We start from the raw sequence: 17318 nt of genomic DNA, 5'->3' as shown, positions 1-17318 counted from the left end.
TTTCTGTGTTGAGGAGAGAACAGAAGTTGCTTAAGCATAAGTGAACTCAAAGTTTCTTCTTTTTTCCCTCCCTCCTCATTCATTTGGGGAATTACCTTGCAGTGAGCACACAGTCATAGAACTGTCAGGGCTGGAAGGGACCTCTGGAGATTGAGTCCAACCCCCCTGCCAGGGCAGGTCACTCAGAAAGGCATCCAGGTGGGTCTTAAAAGTCTCCAGAGAAGGAGACTCCACAGCCTCTCTGGGCAGCCTGTCCCAGGGCTCTGTCACTCTCACAGGAAAGATGTTCTTCCTCATGTTAAGGTGGAACATCCTGTGTTCCAGTTTGTGCCCACTGCCCCCTGTCCTATCACAGGCACCACTGAAAAGAGACTGGTCCTTCCTTCTTGACACCCACCCCTCAGATACTTAAGGACATCAGTAAGATCCCCTCTCAGTCTGCTCTTCTCCAGACTAAACAGCCCCAGGTCTCTCAGCCTTTACTGACTGAGAAGGGTTAATGCAGTTCTCTCTGAAAAGCCTTAAGGAACATTTCCTCTCCCTTGCCTTCCAGAAATCTCCAACTTGCTGGTTGCAACCAAGAAGGCTCAGGAATGGCAGCCTGTTGATCACGTGGGGCAGCTGAGTTTCCATCGAATCCTCAAGGAAGAAATCATGCAGGTAAGTGGCTGCTGGGCTGTGTTTCATCCTTACAGAGGGGCTGCCAGCCCAGCCCCACACATCAAGCCATGTGAAACCACCCCATTCTGGCTGGTTTTCCACTCCCCTTTATCCTCAGCAAAACTTCTTTTGAATCTTTGTTTGTATTGAAGCCTCTTACTGAAGACTCTAAATGTTTGTGTGTTGTTGTGTTGAAAAGAGGCTTGGAAGAAATGCCTTTCACCAGGAATCAAACTGGTATTTGAGCAATTTTCTAATGGCTGTGGAAAGAGGTGCTGCTAAGGTCATTATTAAAAAGTCTTGGAAGTTTTAAGAGCTGCTTTTCCCAGCTGCTTTGTTGTTAAATGTGGCTGTATCTTTCAAAGCCTGATACGGCAGAGAAACAGGCAACTTGAGGTTTAAGATACTATCCTATAGTTTAAAAAAAGGGTGAAATTCAAGCCCTGAAGAGTCTTGCCATTTAAAATTCTGTGTTCCAAACTGATCTAGCACCCAAACATTCTAACAGTTGTATAAAGTTGAAAAAAACCCACATTTAATGTTTCTAAAAGACCTGAGCTCTTAAAACCAACATCTTCTTCAGGGGAATAAAAAGTTTTGGGTTTTTTTTTAATTGCATGACTGGCTGGGGAGGACAAATACAGATGATGTGGATTGTTTTTTGATTGGTTAATTTGCAGTCAGGGTGCAGGCTTCCTGCAAACACATCCCAGGTTATTTAGGAGGAAATTGCTTTCCCAAACAAAGTGTTCCATTGAAGTATTACTTCCTCTTAACTTTTGGAAACACATGAAAGATTGCCTCAATTGCAGCTTATTGTCAATAAGAGACCTGTTATTATTTATTCATTTGGTGTTTAGTCTAGTAAGGTTAAATGAATGTGTTTGATGTGAATGGAGATCTAAGAGCCCTTTAACACCAGGTGGACCTGCAGGGGTGAGGATGCTCAGAGACACCAGTCAAGCAAGGATGAAGAGGCTGTCAGTGCTTCCTCACTGTAATGATTTAAAGTCTAGATGTAGCTCAATGGAGTGAGGGCCAAGTCCACTCAGGCAGAACAGGGTGGAGATGGAAGTATTTGTGTAGATTTGCACTTGTTTGCTTCCTGTCTTGGTTTGAAAAATACCTGGTGTGTCATGTCTTAGGGTGAGCACCTTGGAAGAGGGACGAGGACACAGATTTACTCAGGGATTCTCAACTACAAGGATGATGAGAATCTAGGATACCAGAATGAAAAAGAGATCAAAGTGCTCCTCAAGGTCTTGGACCCCAGCCACAGAGACATTTCTTTGGCAAGTATTTTTCCTTTTTGTTTGTGGTGGTACAAACAATCCTGCACACGGCTCACTGTGAAAAGCCTTTAACAAAGGCCACGTGAGGAAAGGCTGAGAGAGCTTGTTCAGCCTGGAGAAGGGAAGGCTCAGGGGGGACCTTATCCCCATGTTCCAGTACTTGAAGGGTGGCGACCAAGATGGAGACTCCCTATTTACAAGGAGTCCCATGGAAAAAGACAAGAGGTTATGGAAACAAGTTGCTCCTGGGGAGAGTCCAGTTGGACACAAGAGGTAAATTTTTCCCCATGAGGACAGTCCAACATTGGAAGAGTCTCCCAAGGGAAGTGGTGGATTCCCCCACATTGGACAGTGTTAAGTCTCAGCTGGACAGGGTGCTGAGCCACCTCCTATCAACTGTATTGTTACCTAGAACAGTTGGACCAGATGATCCTTGAGGTCCCTTCCAACCTGGCATTCTGTGATTCCATGATTCTTTCTTTCCCAGCAGGCATTCTTTGAAACAGCCAGCATGATGAGGCAGGTGTCCCACAAGCATATTGTCCTTCTCCACGGGGTCTGTGTCCGCGACGTGGAAAGTGAGTCGAGTGACCAAGGCCTGGGCAGGGTCAGGGGGGCTGCTCAGCTCTGTGCTCATGGGGGGCAGGCACAGCCCCTGCTGCTCTTGGCTTCCTGGGACAGCCAGAAGGGGAACTGAACACCAGGCAGGGCAAAGCCCTTCCTGGTAACACATTTCCCCTCCCAATGCTGCCTTAAGTGTCCTAGGGGGTGATTCCTGGGGGTGTCCGTACCCCCCAACCTTCTGGCAGATGGTTGTTCCCTGGGAAGGCTCTGCCTGGTGTTTGAAATGCTTGGTTCTGGGTTTACTGTTCATTTACTAGGTAAAGCCACTCTCCTCAGCCTTTCTGTTTGGACTCTGAGCACTGAAATAAACCTTGTGGAAGGTGAAATAAAGACATGCTGTAACTACCTTCCCTGGGCAGCAGTACCAGCCTGTTCGGTTGCGCCAGACACGGGTTATTGCAGCACTGACTTGGTGCCCCTGACTTTGCAGATATCATGGTTGAAGAGTTTGTTGAATTTGGACCCCTGGATCTGTTCATGCATCGGAAGAGTGAAGTCCTGACAACTCCTTGGAAATTCAAGGTTGCCAAGCAACTTGCCAGTGCCCTGAGCTACTTGGTAAGAAGATACCTTGACAGAGCATTGCCTGGAGCTGCTGCTCTCTGTCTTTTCCAAAACGTATCAGCTCTACAAATACTTACGTGTGAACAGTATGTTTCCCTACTCTTCCTTTCTGTGGTTTTCCCCTAGGATAATTTCTTCCAAGCAGCAGTTTTGGCTTTCAGCTTGGAGTATTTCCCAGTGATCCCCTGTGCTGTAGGTGTCTTGGAGCACTTCCAGAGCTCCCTGCACTCACTCTTCTTTTCCTCCCTTTCTGTAGGAGGATAAGGACTTGGTACATGGAAACGTGTGTACTAAGAACATCCTCCTGGCAAGAGAGGGAATTGACACAGAATATGGGCCTTTCATAAAGCTGAGTGACCCAGGAATCCCAATAACTGTGCTGTCCAGACAAGGTATGGGGCAGGAGGCAGCGTTCTCTGCAGCGTGGTGGGGAAGGGGAGAGGAAGAAACACTGTTTGTACCAAGTAGAACTGACTCTAGAATAGTTACCAGCTTCCATGAACCTGAAATCTACATGGCAGGAAGGGGGTTGCTGATGGTGGGGGGTGTTGTTGACATTTCTCTTAAAATCATGTCAAGTCTAGTGAGACAATATTGAAGGAATCTCAGTATTTTGTAGCGTGTCAAAGCCACAGAAACATGGCGTCTGAGAACAGGGATTTGGGAATCAAGATTTCCCTCAAACTGGACAAACACTGCAGCTTTATTTTAGTTAAGAATAATGTAGAAGGCTGATTTTTTTTGTCCTCTGGTATGAGCTCCCAAATGCTTTGGTTCTGTGTTCTGTCTCAGAATGTGTTGAGCGCATCCCCTGGATTGCACCCGAGTGTGTTGAAGACTCCAAGAATTTAAGTGTGGCAGCAGACAAGTGGAGCTTTGGTACCACCCTGTGGGAGATCTGCTACAATGGAGAAACACCACTGAAAGACAAGACGTTGGCTGAGGTAAAACCAGGACAGATAAACTTCACCTTGACATCTCCCACATACCCTCTTGGGCAGTGTGGTTTCTGTCCCCACTTTGAGCTGCTTTCAGTTGACATGGAAATCAGCTGAGCTGGATGTGATCAAGGGCTGGGCCATCTCAGTTGCCACAGGTTAGAGAATCCCAGACTGGTTTAAGTTAGAAGGGACCTTTAAAGGTCTTCTAGGCCAACCCTCTCCAGTGAGCAGGGACACCTCCCACCAGCCCAGGCTGCTCTAAGCCCCATCCAACCTGCCCTTCAACACTGCCAGGGATGGGGCAGCCACAGCTTCTCTGGGCAACCTGGGCCAGGGTCTCACCATCCTCACAGCAAGGAATTCCTTCCTTGTATCTAGTCTAAATCTCCCTTCTTGTAATGTAAAACCATTCCCCTTTGTCCTGTTGAGACAGGCAGCAGGAATTCTTGTCCTTACTACAAAAATTGCTTCATATTCCTTCAACCTGACCTTGTTAGTGATGTTCCAAACTCAGCATAGTAACAAGTAACCAGAGCTTCTGATGCTGTCACATCTGCTCTTTTCTAACCTGTGTCCAGTTATAAACTGACTGAGGTTCTGCTTAAAAGCAGGTTTTGTTCTTGCTTGTTCCTTTTGGACACTGGTTCAGGACTGGTCTCCTCTGGGACACCATTATTATTCCCTCTGAAATTAAAGAAAAATGGAAATAAATCTTGTGGTGCCGTACTGCTGGCAGTTGCTGTTCATCACTGCCAGAGTCCCTCAGCTTGTGCTCCAAACGTGCTTTTTCTCTCTTGAAGTTCTGCTGTGTTGGGAAAGGGGATGGACCAAGGCAGCTGCTGCTCCTCTGAAGGAAATGACTGAGTCCTTGAGTCACTGTCCAAGTTGTGTTGTGAGGAGGGAGCAGACAGGAACTGGCTGCTCTGGCCCCACTCTGCTTCCTGCATGTGTCAGGCAGCAGGGCTGGTTCTGCAGAGCTGGAGAAACACACAAGCCCACCCTCATCCCACCTGCACCAAACCTCAGGGGTTGTGGAGAGCAGCCAGTGTTGGGCTGGTTCCTTGGCAAGCATTCCCACATCCTGGTGCACAAGTAACGTGGCAAATGTGGCAGGAAAATCACTTCTGAAAGGTGAAACCTGCACATTTCAGAAACTTCATGTGCTTTAAATGGTTCCTCTGAACTGCACCACATTCAGCACAACATGAATTCTCTACTGGCAGGAGATGGTTTAGAATCACTGCTGGGAAGGGGGATTTCTTGGCACCAATGTGAGACTGTTCCCACTGAGTTAAGGGTCTAATGGTCACATCTTCTGGTGCAGAACGTGGGTTTATGAAGTTAAAAGCTAAAATTGACTCAGGAGCTTCCATTTGTGCTTTGCAGAAGGAGAGGTTCTACGAGGGGCATTTTGTGTTGGCAACACCCTCATGCAAGGAACTCGCTGACCTGATGAAGCAGTGCATGAACTACGACCCCCACCAGAGACCCTTCTTCAGGGCCATCATGAGAGACATCAACAAACTGGAGGAGCAAAGTAAGGCCTGGGGGTCTGCCTGTCAGCTGGAGGGAGGGGGAGGGAAGGCTGGTTTCTGTGGCTAAGTTGGGCACCTGGCAGCAGCATTCTTCCTGTGGATGGTTGTGCTGGCAGAACATTTGTGTCCTTACAGCAGAGGAGTGAACCCTCCCATGGAGAGGTGCAAATGGGATGTGGGTGTTGAATTCACAGGAGTGTGGGGCCTCACTTGTGTTGCTGTTACTGCCACTTGGTTCGATGGTCCAGACTTTGTCCAGCAGCTGAGGTTCCTTGAGATTTCCATAGGACTCTCTTCACTGAATCAGAGTATTATTAGCACAGATAACTCTGCTTCTAATTAATTTCTGTTGAGATTACTACAGAGTATAAATAATATGGAAGCTGAATAACTGCTGCAGGGTGGGAAGTTGTCCCTGCCCATGCAGGCGGGTTGGACCTAGATGATCTTTAAGGTCCCTTCCAACCCAAACCGTTCTGTGATTCTTTGAAGTACACCAAGAGAAAACTGACTCAGGATCTTGCAGAAGACCCAGTGAGCTACTCACACAGTGAGGAGCATCAGCGGGTGATCCACTGCCACTACAAAGTGGAGGGAGTTCCCTGCCGAGGAGGAGGCAGGATTTAAATAACAAAAGTTGTGACAACAGGGATACAAAGACAGTAATGGTGGCAGACTGGATGGAGCAAGGATGCCTTGAAGTGTCAAGCCCAAGATGCTGTTACAGGAACCTGCCTGACCTGTGACTTTTTTCTTCACTCCCAGATCCTGATATTGTCTCGGAGAAGAAACCCGTGACAGAGGTGGATCCCACACTCTTCGAAAAGAGGTTCCTGAAAAGAATCCGTGATCTGGGAGAGGTAAGAGGTGCTCAGGCACAGGAAGGTGGGAATCATACATACCTGAAATAGTGGTTAGTTACTCTGTTAACAATTGCTGCTCTTTTCTTGTCCAATTAGGGCCACTTTGGCAAGGTTGAACTCTGCCGATACGACCCAGAGGGAGACAATACAGGGGAGCAAGTGGCAGTGAAATCCCTAAAGCCAGAGAGTGGAGGGAACCACATTGCTGATCTCAAGAAGGAAATAGAAATCTTGAGGAATCTTTACCATGAGAACATTGTCAAGTACAAGGGGATTTGCACAGAGGATGGTAAATCTTCATGTAGACTGTGAAAAGAATACACTAAATGTACATGGGTTTTATTTCAAAACTGAAGCATTTCTGAAAGCCAAACAGGCCAATCTTAAAAGGTTTAGATCTCTTTCTCCATAGAAAAAGCAGCAATTTGTCTCCAAAGTCTTGGATGTGAGCAACAGTATTTTAAAACTTCAAGAACCTTATGTTTGTTAACTGTCCTGCCTGGAGTAGATCCTCCTCTGGATCTGGGACAATGGGATCTGGCTCATAGTCTGGCCATGGTCACATCACGTTGTGAGATGCTGCCAGTGCTGTGAGCTTGGTTATTGGTGTTAATCATGTGAGAAGGGTCCCTTGTCTGCACATTAAACATGCTCTGTTTTTAGGAGGAAGTGGGATTAAACTCATCATGGAATTTCTTCCTTCTGGGAGCCTAAAGGAGTATCTCCCCCGGAACAAGAACAAGATCAATCTCAAACAGCTTCTCAGATATGCAGTTCAGATCTGCAAGGTGAGCCTGGCACCAGAGCCTTCCTGCAGCTCCTGCTTGAGGAGTTTAATGTTTAATTGAGTAGAGGGAGGGGAGGAGAGGCTTGATGAACAAACCTGTCCTCCTTGCTTTGTCCCCAAGCACCTGAATCCTAGAGCCATCTCTCCTGTGCTGCGGAGAAGGGTCTGAAGGGGGTGGCTGCTCAGCTGAAAATTAAAAAGCACAAAGCAGGAACAGAGTCTCAAGAGATAAGGAACCCAAAGGCCTGAGTTTAAGGGGGTGGTGTGTTAGAAAAGGACCCTGAGAAGTGCCAACAGATGGACAACCTGGAAAAAAATAGTGAAGTATTGGAGGAACTAGCCTGAAAAGCTTTCTTCTCTCCTAGGGAATGGACTACTTGGGCTCCCGTCAGTATGTGCACCGTGACTTAGCAGCAAGAAACGTCCTTGTTGAAAGTGAGAACAGAGTGAAGATTGGAGACTTTGGTCTCACCAAGGCCATCGAGACTGACAAGGAGTACTACACTGTCAAGGACGACCTGGACAGCCCCGTGTTTTGGTAGTAACTTACAACTCCTGTTCCTTAACCAGACTGTGCAGCCAAGTAACTTGTCTGTCCCCACTGACTGAGGCTTTTAGGCTTCCTTCAGATTTTTCCTATTTTGGTAAGAGGCCTAAATAAGGATCCAAAATCAGAGCAAGGAAGAGGCACCTGGTAAACTCTACTTGTAAACTCTCATGTTTTTTATTTCTTCCTGCACTTAATTACTCATTTTCCCCAAATTTTGATTTTTGTTCCCCTTTAGTTTCAGTGACTTGCTGTCTAGCAGTTGTGCCTTATTTACTATTTCTGTGGCATCCCAAGCTCTGTGGGAACATTGATTTATAGAGGAGGACTCTAGAAGTGCTGAAGGTGCCTCTGTGGTTGGCTCACTTCCGTGTGCTGAGCAGGTGTGTGCAGCTCTGGGTCTGATGCCCTGTGTCGTGTCCCCAGGTACGCCCCCGAGTGTTTGCTGCAGAGCAAGTTTTACATCGCCTCGGACGTCTGGTCGTTTGGGGTGACCCTGTACGAGCTGCTCACCTACTGTGACTCCGAGTCCAGTCCCATGGCAGTAAGTGGCTGTGAAAGAAATGCCTTCTTAAATCAGATTATTAATTTTTCAAGCCTATTTGATTTGGAAACAAGAAGCAGAATGAATCTCTCTATCTTAGGAAAATGGCCTCCGTGGTTGAACTTAACTAAAGCCTGTGAGGAACTGTGATGAGCAGCTACTGTTCATTTTCATTTGGAGATCCTAATGTCATCTTCGTGTCAGCTCAGGGGGGGGTCTGTGTCAGCTCAGGGGCTGCGGAGCTGACTCCTGCTCTTCCCACAGGAGTTCCTGAAGATGATTGGCCCCACGCAGGGACAGATGACAGTGGCGCGGCTGGTGCGTGTCCTGCAGGAAGAAAAGCGTTTGCCACGGCCGCCCAACTGCCCCGAGGAGGTGAGGGGAGCGGGGCCCTTCCCTCCACCCTGCCCGTGTTGCTTCAGGCTCGGGTTGTGCATCTCCCAAACCCTCAGATCCTTCCCTCAGAACTTTTGTTTGTACAGTTATTTTTGCTGAGTGCCTTGCACTGGTATTTCTTGAGTTACAGCCCATTCATTTCAGACCACTTCAGTTTGCCAAGACCACTCTGAATTCTAAGCTTGTTCTCTGAAGTGGCTGTTGCTGGCATTTTGTTATCCAAAGAGTTAATACTGTTCACTTTTCAACTCTAGAAGGACTTACTGAAACTATCAAATAGTGTTAAACTTCAGGTGTACATACTGAAGCCAGGGAAGTCTAGTCCACATTAAATGGCTGTAGTGTTCAGTTGGACAGAAAAAGTGGTCAGCAAGTCACAGATGGGAAGGCTGCACGTGGGGTGGTTGTTCAGGGGCAACACAGGCCCATTTCAGTAGTGACTCCTCAGGCCAGCTGCTAAAAAGGCGTTTCCAAATCTTGTAAGCATTGTTTGTAAAGGGTCCTTGACACTGTCATTCCCAAGTTGACAACTTGCCTTCAGAGGGATGAAGAACTTTGCTGTAGTGTCTAGATCCATGTAAAAGTAATTCAGAACCTTTCTGATGGTTGACATCTGGGTGTGCAGCAGCCCAGAGGGAGCTGTCCCTGGGTTAGCAGAGCCCGAGGCCCATCCTGCCTCCTCCTGCCCCTGGAATGTGCTGCAGACCCACAGCTCTGCTGGAGCCCTTCCTGAAACTCTGACTGAGCTGTTGCCTTGTTTTAAGCTGTTGGAACTTCTAGTGCTTCAACTCTTGGCACTCTCAGACAAGCACACACCTTTACCTCAACAAAAAAACCCTGGTAACAGATACCTGCCAATTCTGATTGAAATCTGAGGCATGTTCTTGTCCCTGTTCTCCATTTCATGGTACTGAGACCCTGCTCCATGAGTGTTAACTGGAATAACAAGTGAGATGGTTCATGCCTCCTATAAATGTCTCTTTTGTTGTCCTTAGGTGGACCAGCTGATGAGGAAGTGCTGGATACTCAAGCATGATGAGCGGACAACCTTCCACAATCTGATTCAAGGATTTGAAACAATTATGAGTAAAATGTAGTTACTTGTTTTTATACTGTCAGTACTTTCAATGTGTGTCCAAATATATACATGCCCAGGGTCTTTTCATTTTTTTTTAACTACTGTAATTTGTACTCTGACTGTGCTAATGTGTTTAAAGGATTCTTTTTCCAACAGTTTTCCTTTTTAATTTTAGTCAACAGTTGGATCAAATGAATTAAAAGGTATGGGAGAAACAAGAAATTCAACTCCTTTTGCTGCTGTTATTGCAGGGCAGTTTTATCTTCACCTGATGATGGTTTTGACACAAGTAACTACCCCGATGGATGCAGTGTCAAAAATACTGCAGTTCTAAGGGCAGTCTGCAGCATTTAGAACAAATCTGCTTGTTCCCTGAATGGCTAAACTGGTGGACAGAAAGAGGGTGTGATGCCGTAGTTTCATCCTTTTTATGGGGATTTGAGGAAGTGTAAAAACAAAACCCAAAACACCATAGCTGACAGATGTCTCTCATGTGCACTTAAATCTTAGTAAGGAAAAACAACTCTGACATTACCAAGCCCAAGAAGGCAAAATAATCAGCTTGTCTCACCCACGCTGCAGTTCTGAGCTCTTATGTGTATTTTATAAAAACCTTGCTTGAGCATTGTGTTAAAAAATTAACCAGAACAAGCCTGATCAGCATGTATAGTTCTACACTTCTGGAGCTGGATTCTCTTTTCCTAGCTCAGCCCTTGCCTCCTCCAGGCCAGGTTTGTACCCACCGAAGCCTCCCCTGCTGCTGGAGCCAGTCCTGCCTGAAGTGGGATGTGCCCCGGGAGGGATGGAAAAGGGAATCTGCACAGAAGGTGGGGGAGCACACCCCCTCACAAGGAGTCATGAGCTAGAGGAGGGGACTGAGCAACAGGGCCAGCATCCCAGGGAACACCAACACACCAAGCCTTTGTGCCACCTGGGGTGCACAACCCCTGCCTTGGTCAGGGATTGCTTTAGGCAGCACCTTCAGGCACTTCAAGGGCTGCTCCTTTGGCCTGAGATGATGAATCTTCACAGAACAACATTGGCCTGTAGTTAGTTAGACTTAGACTCAAACCAAACCTGTTATCTGCAGGGAGAGCTGGGGGGCCCGACTGGGACCACGTAGGTGTTCCTGTCAGGAGCAGCTGTGGGATATCCCTGCAGGCAGGGCAAGCTGAGGACACTGCACTCTTGTTCTGTCAACCCACCGGGCTCTGCAGCACCACCACGGTTTAACTGGAAACCTTTTGCTGACAGTCAGGGGTGATAATGTTTTCCCACCACACCTGGATTTCTGAAAAAGGCTTTTGAGGCGATATACTCAGTTCTGGCAATAACAGAAAGATGTCTTGAACCATACATCTATAAATATATATAAAATTGTAAGTAAGAGCTACCATGAGGTCAGATTTATTTTTACAGTATTACCTGTTGTTGTTTTTTTTTGGTTTTGGTTTTTTCTGTATGTCACTTAGGAACCTGATTTGAATCTGTAAGCACTTTGTTACTCTTTATACAAAGGAATCTAATAAAGGTATTTTTTTTTTCTCCACTATGTGTCTTTTTTTTTAGTAATAAAGATTTTAAAGTGTAACATCCATAGGAATGGTGATCAGAACGTGCTGTCTTCAGAACAACTTTTCCCTACATTAAATGATTACTGGAAGGGAAGGCCAGAGCTGTTTTCCTCCCACAGACACCCACTTTAAATGTGTACCAACAATTTATTGTCATTGAAAAGCATAACAAGTTGAGAAAGTGGCAAATACAAACACTTGGAACAAAATAGTACCAATGCATTTATCAATACAGAGGTGCAAAATCCCAGCAAAGCTCCTACACCCTGTGGTGCCTGGAAGCACTATCAGCCCTGTCTGTGCACCCCAGTGCTGAGCAAGGAGGGACTGGGAGTGTGGGGTCTTTTTTTTTTTCTTTTTAAGCTTTGAAAAATACATACCCTGGTCACATCACAAAGCTTGACAGGCTGCATTGAGGACGTTAAAAAATGGCTTCAGCATTACCCATCAAGATTAAGACACAAGGACCTTCAGTCCAAGTGAAGCTGCACCAGGCTTCCGAGGCAGCAAACCCATCCCTGCACTGCCTGGCACTGAGCTTGGGCCTTTACCTGCCACAGAAAAAAATAAAATGAACTGCAGAAGTAAGGATTTTCAAGGGTTAGCAGCATAAAGACTCGAGCCAGAGCTACTTAATGAGCAAGAGAAAAATGCAAAGGTTTGTTTTGTGTTGTTCTTGTATTATTATTATTTTTTTTTTAAACCCAGCCCCCCAGAGAGGGGCAGGCCCAGGGTGCTGGGCAGAGGCTGGGCTGTGCCCTCACCCCCCGGGGCTGCTGTGGGTCACAGGGTGGGGTGAGCCCCCCCCACACATACCTGGGCAGGTGAGGGAGCAAACAGCTGCTTCTGGTGAGCACTGCTGCATGCAAAGGTAGCATGTGGCAAAAAGAGCAAAAAAAACACCACACCCAAAACAACCCACCCCACAGAACGCAGGGCCAGGCTGCTCTGCTCGCGCAGGCTTTGGAAAGCAGCGAATTTCAAACAGCAAGTTGCCTGGAAAAGGGCAGGAAAGAGCAGGATTAAAGCCATCATCTGAGGAGCATCTCAGCTGTGCTTCTGCTCTACCTGAATCCTCCAAATTCTGTAAGTCCGAGAAAGGCAGTCGATTTTCTCCCCTTTCAGTTACCTTTGAGCCTCACCCAGCAGCTGGCAGTGGTGCCCGCGGCCCTGCCTGACGCACCAGGCCCTGCTTTGCCACAGACACGACACACATCTCGTTACAAACTGGAAATGACTTATTTCAAGGAAAAGCTGTGGATCCTTGGCCTCAAAGCAGACAAATGCTACTTTGCTGCCCAAGTATCGCCAATCCAAACTGACTTCCTTAGTGCAAGGCAGCACACATCAGAGCATCTCACTTTTAACAAACATTTATTGAAAACAACAGTGGCTCTGGTTATACATTTGGTATCTCTCCAGTCCAGGATTAAGAGAAATATTAAAAATATAAAGGCTGTAAATGCAGAACTCTTAATCCTGGAAGAAGTACGATTGGAAAAAAAGAACCCCGTGGTCATTTAAAAAAAAAAAACAACACCCCACTATCAAGACTTTACCTTTTAACTTCCTCAGTCTGAGGACTGGAGAAGGCTCAGCGGTCCCTCCTCAGTGTTTTATTGCTCTCAGCCGGTAAAGCCACCCAAACTCACCAGGCTGCTTTGCTCTGTCAGCCCCAGCCCCTCGGGGGCAGGGGGCTCGGGCAGCTCCAGCCCAGGCTCCCCAAAGGTGGGTCAGACCCCCCGACGCGCAGCGCGACGCTCCGGCCTCGGCAGAGCTGCCGCCGCACAGGGTGGCTCCTCTCGGGGTCCTCGTCCCCCACGCAGCAAGAAGGACGTGTCTGAAGTTAAGGCAGCAATGACCAGCGGCGCTGAGAGGGCTCTGCCCTGGCCCCCCGAGGCAGGAGGGGTCTCGGGGGCTCAGTACACGCGCTTCTTCTTCAGGGCGGACTCGGCGTAGCGCGGCGGGGCCTGCGGGCCCAGGAGCTCCACGGGCCCTGGGTCTGGGGAGGGGACGAGGAACGCGGCGCCTCGCTTCTCGCTCCTGGTCGGAGCCGCCTGAGGACAAGAAGGAACCGAGTGACACACGATCCAGAGCAAGCGGTGGCAATAAATAGAAGCTTCAGGCTGGGAATTACCAAGGACCCGGAGCCAGTAACCGACTCCAAAGGGCCGACTCCTCGGGCTGGAAGGCCCAGCTATACACAGCTCATGAGTCAGTTGGTGCCCTTTCCCTAAAACCCCCTCGGTAAATACCTCAGTGCCCCAACACACATGCCCTTCTGTGAGGCCACGGGGCTGGGTGGCCCCGCTCCACAGGGCACGTTCAAAAGCAGTGGTGTGATGGCCATGCTGTTCCCTGCAGTGTCACAGCAGCTCCGGCCACCTTCATCCTTTCAAGCGAGGCACCAGTGGGCCACCTTTCATTCCTCTTTCCTCTTGGGAGAGCTGAAAGGGTTGAAGTGTCCTGGCACAGCTCCCGTGGCAAGCCAGGTGCTGAAGGACTTGGTTTCCAGCCGTGCCAAAGCAGGTCTGTGTTGTGGGTACCCATGAGTTCACAGGTGGCACCGACATGAAGGAGAGAGCAGTAACGGTTCTTAAATCAAAACTTCAATGAAAATGCCTCACTCTGATACACAGAACAGTCCTGTGGGTCCCAGAGAGGTGTTTCTGGGGAGGGTACAGGTGACCTAACCCTGCTCCAGTGCCAAGGGCTCCTTGGGATGCATGAGGCTCAGCTCCTCTTTGTCATCCACCACAGGACTTTGCACTATCCATGGACCTACAGCACTAGAAGCTGAACATACACATTAGAGCCCAAGGCCCTAATCAATGACTCTTGATCACTTCCCTTTCCCCTAACGTGACACTAATTTCATGACCAAATAGCTTAAACAGTCACCTTGTTTGCAAAGACTGCAGCATCTGCCCTGAGCCCTGATCTCACCCCATCCTGCTCAGCCACCCCACACATCCTGCGTTAGGTCTGGCTCCCAGATCAGAAGATCTGGGGGTTTGGTTCACGCTGGACAGATTATTTTAGAAATTTTAATATGTTTCACTAACCAGGACACAAATCCTTAACGGAAACAACCTCAGGAGCATCCCTTGCTAGTTCACATTCACAACTCAGATCACCTTCTGCCAAGGCAAACTTCATGTTACCATGCACTTGTGGTTATCAGAAGCAGGAATCTCCTGGAGGAAGAGCTTCTTGTCTTCTCCCCTCCTCTCTCCTATCCCTCTGCCAGTCATGGGGATGCCTCTTCGGAAGTCCAGGAAAAAGCACCTCGTTGCAGAGACTAACTCTGCCTCAGTTTAGTGACTGCCAAGGGACCAAGCTGCCTTGCTGCCTTTTATGGCCTCTGGCATTCAACTTCCAAGCGAGCTGCTCAACATCACCTCCAGAGACAAGCCCTCCTCTTCAGGCTGGAAACAAACTCAAGGTGTCAGCTCAAACCCATGTCTCCTCCTCTTGTCACAATTTTACCTGTTTCCAGATAAATCTGTTAGGAACAGAGGACTGCTCCCTGCACAGAGCTAGAGATTTCACAGCCCATGGTAACCTACCCAGGCCTTGGCCATGTTTACCCCAAGACGTGTCAAAGCCAAATCCAGCCAGGCCTTGTCTCCTGTCCAGGAGTCACCAGTTGTTACAGTTGTTTCTTTCTTCTCCATCTCCTCCAAAACCCAGGAATCTCATGCCAAGTCAGAAGTGTGACCTCCCAAATGCCAGAACATCATGTGCTGAACCTGGCTACTAACCCTGCACAGGAAAGGGATGAAGGCTGGGCTGGAGGAGAGCTGTGCAGAGCCTGGGCCCTCAGCCCTCCCAGATCCCTCTGCTGACCTGAGGCTCCTCTCGGGACGGCTGGACACGGAGCAGAGGGCCAGGAGCTGAGCTGGAGGCTGCAGAGCCAGCTGGGCCTCCCGCCAGCAGCTCCCAGAGATTAGCAGAGCTCTCATGGCTGGGGCTGGACTCACAGAGGGGGCAGCTCACTGGGCTGATGGGGACACTTCCCTGCAGATGACAATCTGGCTTTTAAGGGCTCTCCCATCCCTAAACCAGGATTTGCCTATGGCATGAGGGTATGAATTCCTCAGGACTGCTACGGCACTCAGGAAAAGAGAAGACCTAAGATCACACTGAACAAAGCTTTCATCTCCACTGTCTCAGCCTGTGTTAAACTGGCCTCCTGTCAGTCCAGCCTCCCTTAAGCTGGTCCTCATGGCTTCCACAGCATCTCCCTACCCCTCCTGCATCTTCTGTTGATGTAACTAGGCACCTGCTGGGTCCAACAGACGAAGGAAGCTTTGCTCAATGAGTATGGCTGAAGCACGTTGCATCTCACATCATATGTTCCAAATGAAAGCCATTTTAAATGCTTTTCCTCCCAGGATCCAGTTTAGCAGTATCACTAAGTGGCTGCTCTAGGTAACCTGGACACTGCTGTGACTTGCTGACTCCATTTCCAAGGTTTTATCCTGGTGACAGTCACTGTAGAACATCTGCAAGTCAGGCAAAAAACCACCATCTAAACCCAGCATGACCGTCCTCCTCTTCGTTTGTTCATTTCCTACTTTATTTGCCTCCTTCAAGGCATTCTGGCACATTCACCCTCACAGATAACAACTTTCCAAGAAGTTTGTTCACAATCATCCAGCCTTTCTTCACCTGTGGTTTGTGGGCAGTGAGGAGCACTGATCTCCAGGCTGCTGGAGGGCTCTGAGGGGGTCTGGTGATGGTAAATGCTGCCCAACTGCTGTTTTTGTTTATCATCCACCAGGAACTGTGTGTGACCCTAAGCAACTCAGCATCCTGAGGGAGCAGGGATGCAGTGGAAAAGCTCCACTTTTGTGGAGCTTGTTGTGGGGCCGAAGTCCACTCGGTGGCAGCATAAGACAAGTAAGTGTTTCCACCAGCAGCTGGCTCTGCAGCTCTGCTGGGTCTCTCCTCTCACCTTATTTAAGGGGTTTTGTGGAGGAAGCTGCAAGCTGCCTGGCTGGTGTGATCCCTGGGCTCCACTGTAAAGAGCAGGCATGACCTGCAAGCAGGTACTGTAGTCTGGGTAAAATCCACCTGTAGATTCCTAAATGCAGAATGGGATCCATGATCAACCAGGAGTTGAAAGAAAACAGGTGTAATAGTTCATCTACACTTGCTACAGTAATGAGCACTCAGCAGACAGGAGAGTATCTGAGTCACACTCAATTGCCAAAAGGAGTGTCCAAGTCACAGCAGCTCAGGCATGCAGCAAGTTCTTGAGCAAAACTCACAATTTATACACAATTCCTTAAAAAAAAAAAAGTGTGCTTCTTACTGGCCGTGGAACCCTTGGGCTATGTAACAGCCTGGATGAGAAACAACCCTTCAGTAGCCTCACTGGGAAATCATGCTGTGTTGTGCTGGTTCCTGGTGGGAGTGTTTTAATACACTCCTGAACCTTACAGGCAGGTTTGGATGGTGGGACCTGGGAGAGAGGAACCCTTAAGCCAGAAAGGATCAAAAGAGTGAGCAGGAATCCTGGAGAGCAACAGTGCAGGGATGCCCTGCAGAAGGTGACCATGCAGTGCCACTCATCCCACACCCTCCAGCCCCTTATTCCTCTGGTACTGACAGCAACAGCCACTCGTGGACAAACCAAGCAGGTGTCCAGACTCCAGAAGCACCCTCACAGCTGCTGGGAGAACCAGCCAATGGAGACAGGAAGGAAAGAAAATTATTTCTCACCTCAGAGGCTTCATTTTCAAATTCATCGACTCTTGCCTGGCTAGAGTTACAGGCCTGAGCACAATGCTGATGCCAGTGCTGAACAGCCTCCTATAAAGGAGGAGAAAACCTCTTCCCGTTAACTGTCTACTGAGGTCACTCTAAATGAAAACAAGTCTTATGGCTTCACGGGACATGAGCGTG

General features: G+C 48.4%; 2 protein-coding genes across 4 annotated transcripts in view; one reads left to right on the top strand and one right to left on the bottom strand.

Moving 5' to 3' along the window:
• The window catches only part of JAK1 (Janus kinase 1), a 57705-nt gene extending 46325 nt beyond the window's left edge, over positions 1-11380 (top strand). For 2 of the 3 annotated variants that reach the window (XM_051625492.1, XM_051625491.1), the window contains exons 12-25: positions 554-660; positions 1806-1952; positions 2440-2530; positions 3007-3134; positions 3397-3532; positions 3933-4084; positions 5468-5618; positions 6382-6476; positions 6576-6768; positions 7143-7267; positions 7632-7804; positions 8240-8357; positions 8622-8732; positions 9749-11380. In XM_051625492.1, the coding sequence (XP_051481452.1) occupies positions 554-660; positions 1806-1952; positions 2440-2530; positions 3007-3134; positions 3397-3532; positions 3933-4084; positions 5468-5618; positions 6382-6476; positions 6576-6768; positions 7143-7267; positions 7632-7804; positions 8240-8357; positions 8622-8732; positions 9749-9850 (1829 nt within the window). In that variant the 3' untranslated portion in view covers positions 9851-11380. The remainder of the gene's footprint in view (positions 1-553; positions 661-1805; positions 1953-2439; positions 2531-3006; positions 3135-3396; positions 3533-3932; positions 4085-5467; positions 5619-6381; positions 6477-6575; positions 6769-7142; positions 7268-7631; positions 7805-8239; positions 8358-8621; positions 8733-9748) is intronic. The other variant, XM_051625493.1, reaches the window with a different exon arrangement.
• A 1382-nt stretch (positions 11381-12762) lies between these two features.
• RAVER2 (ribonucleoprotein, PTB binding 2) overlaps positions 12763-17318 on the bottom strand; it is a 31883-nt gene continuing 27327 nt past the window's right edge. Inside the window, exons 12-14 of the mRNA XM_051625759.1 lie at positions 17136-17225; positions 16366-16494; positions 12763-13462 (exon numbers count right to left, since the gene is read on the bottom strand). Coding sequence (XP_051481719.1) covers positions 13325-13462; positions 16366-16494; positions 17136-17225 — 357 coding nt within the window. The 3' untranslated portion in view covers positions 12763-13324. The remainder of the gene's footprint in view (positions 13463-16365; positions 16495-17135; positions 17226-17318) is intronic.

Source organism: Apus apus, chromosome 7 (genome assembly GCF_020740795.1).
Source record: "Apus apus isolate bApuApu2 chromosome 7, bApuApu2.pri.cur, whole genome shotgun sequence".
Classification (NCBI taxonomy): Eukaryota; Metazoa; Chordata; class Aves; order Apodiformes; family Apodidae; genus Apus; species Apus apus.
The sequence above is the reverse complement of the archived record's forward strand: the minus strand, read 5'-3'. Positions and strand labels throughout refer to the sequence as shown.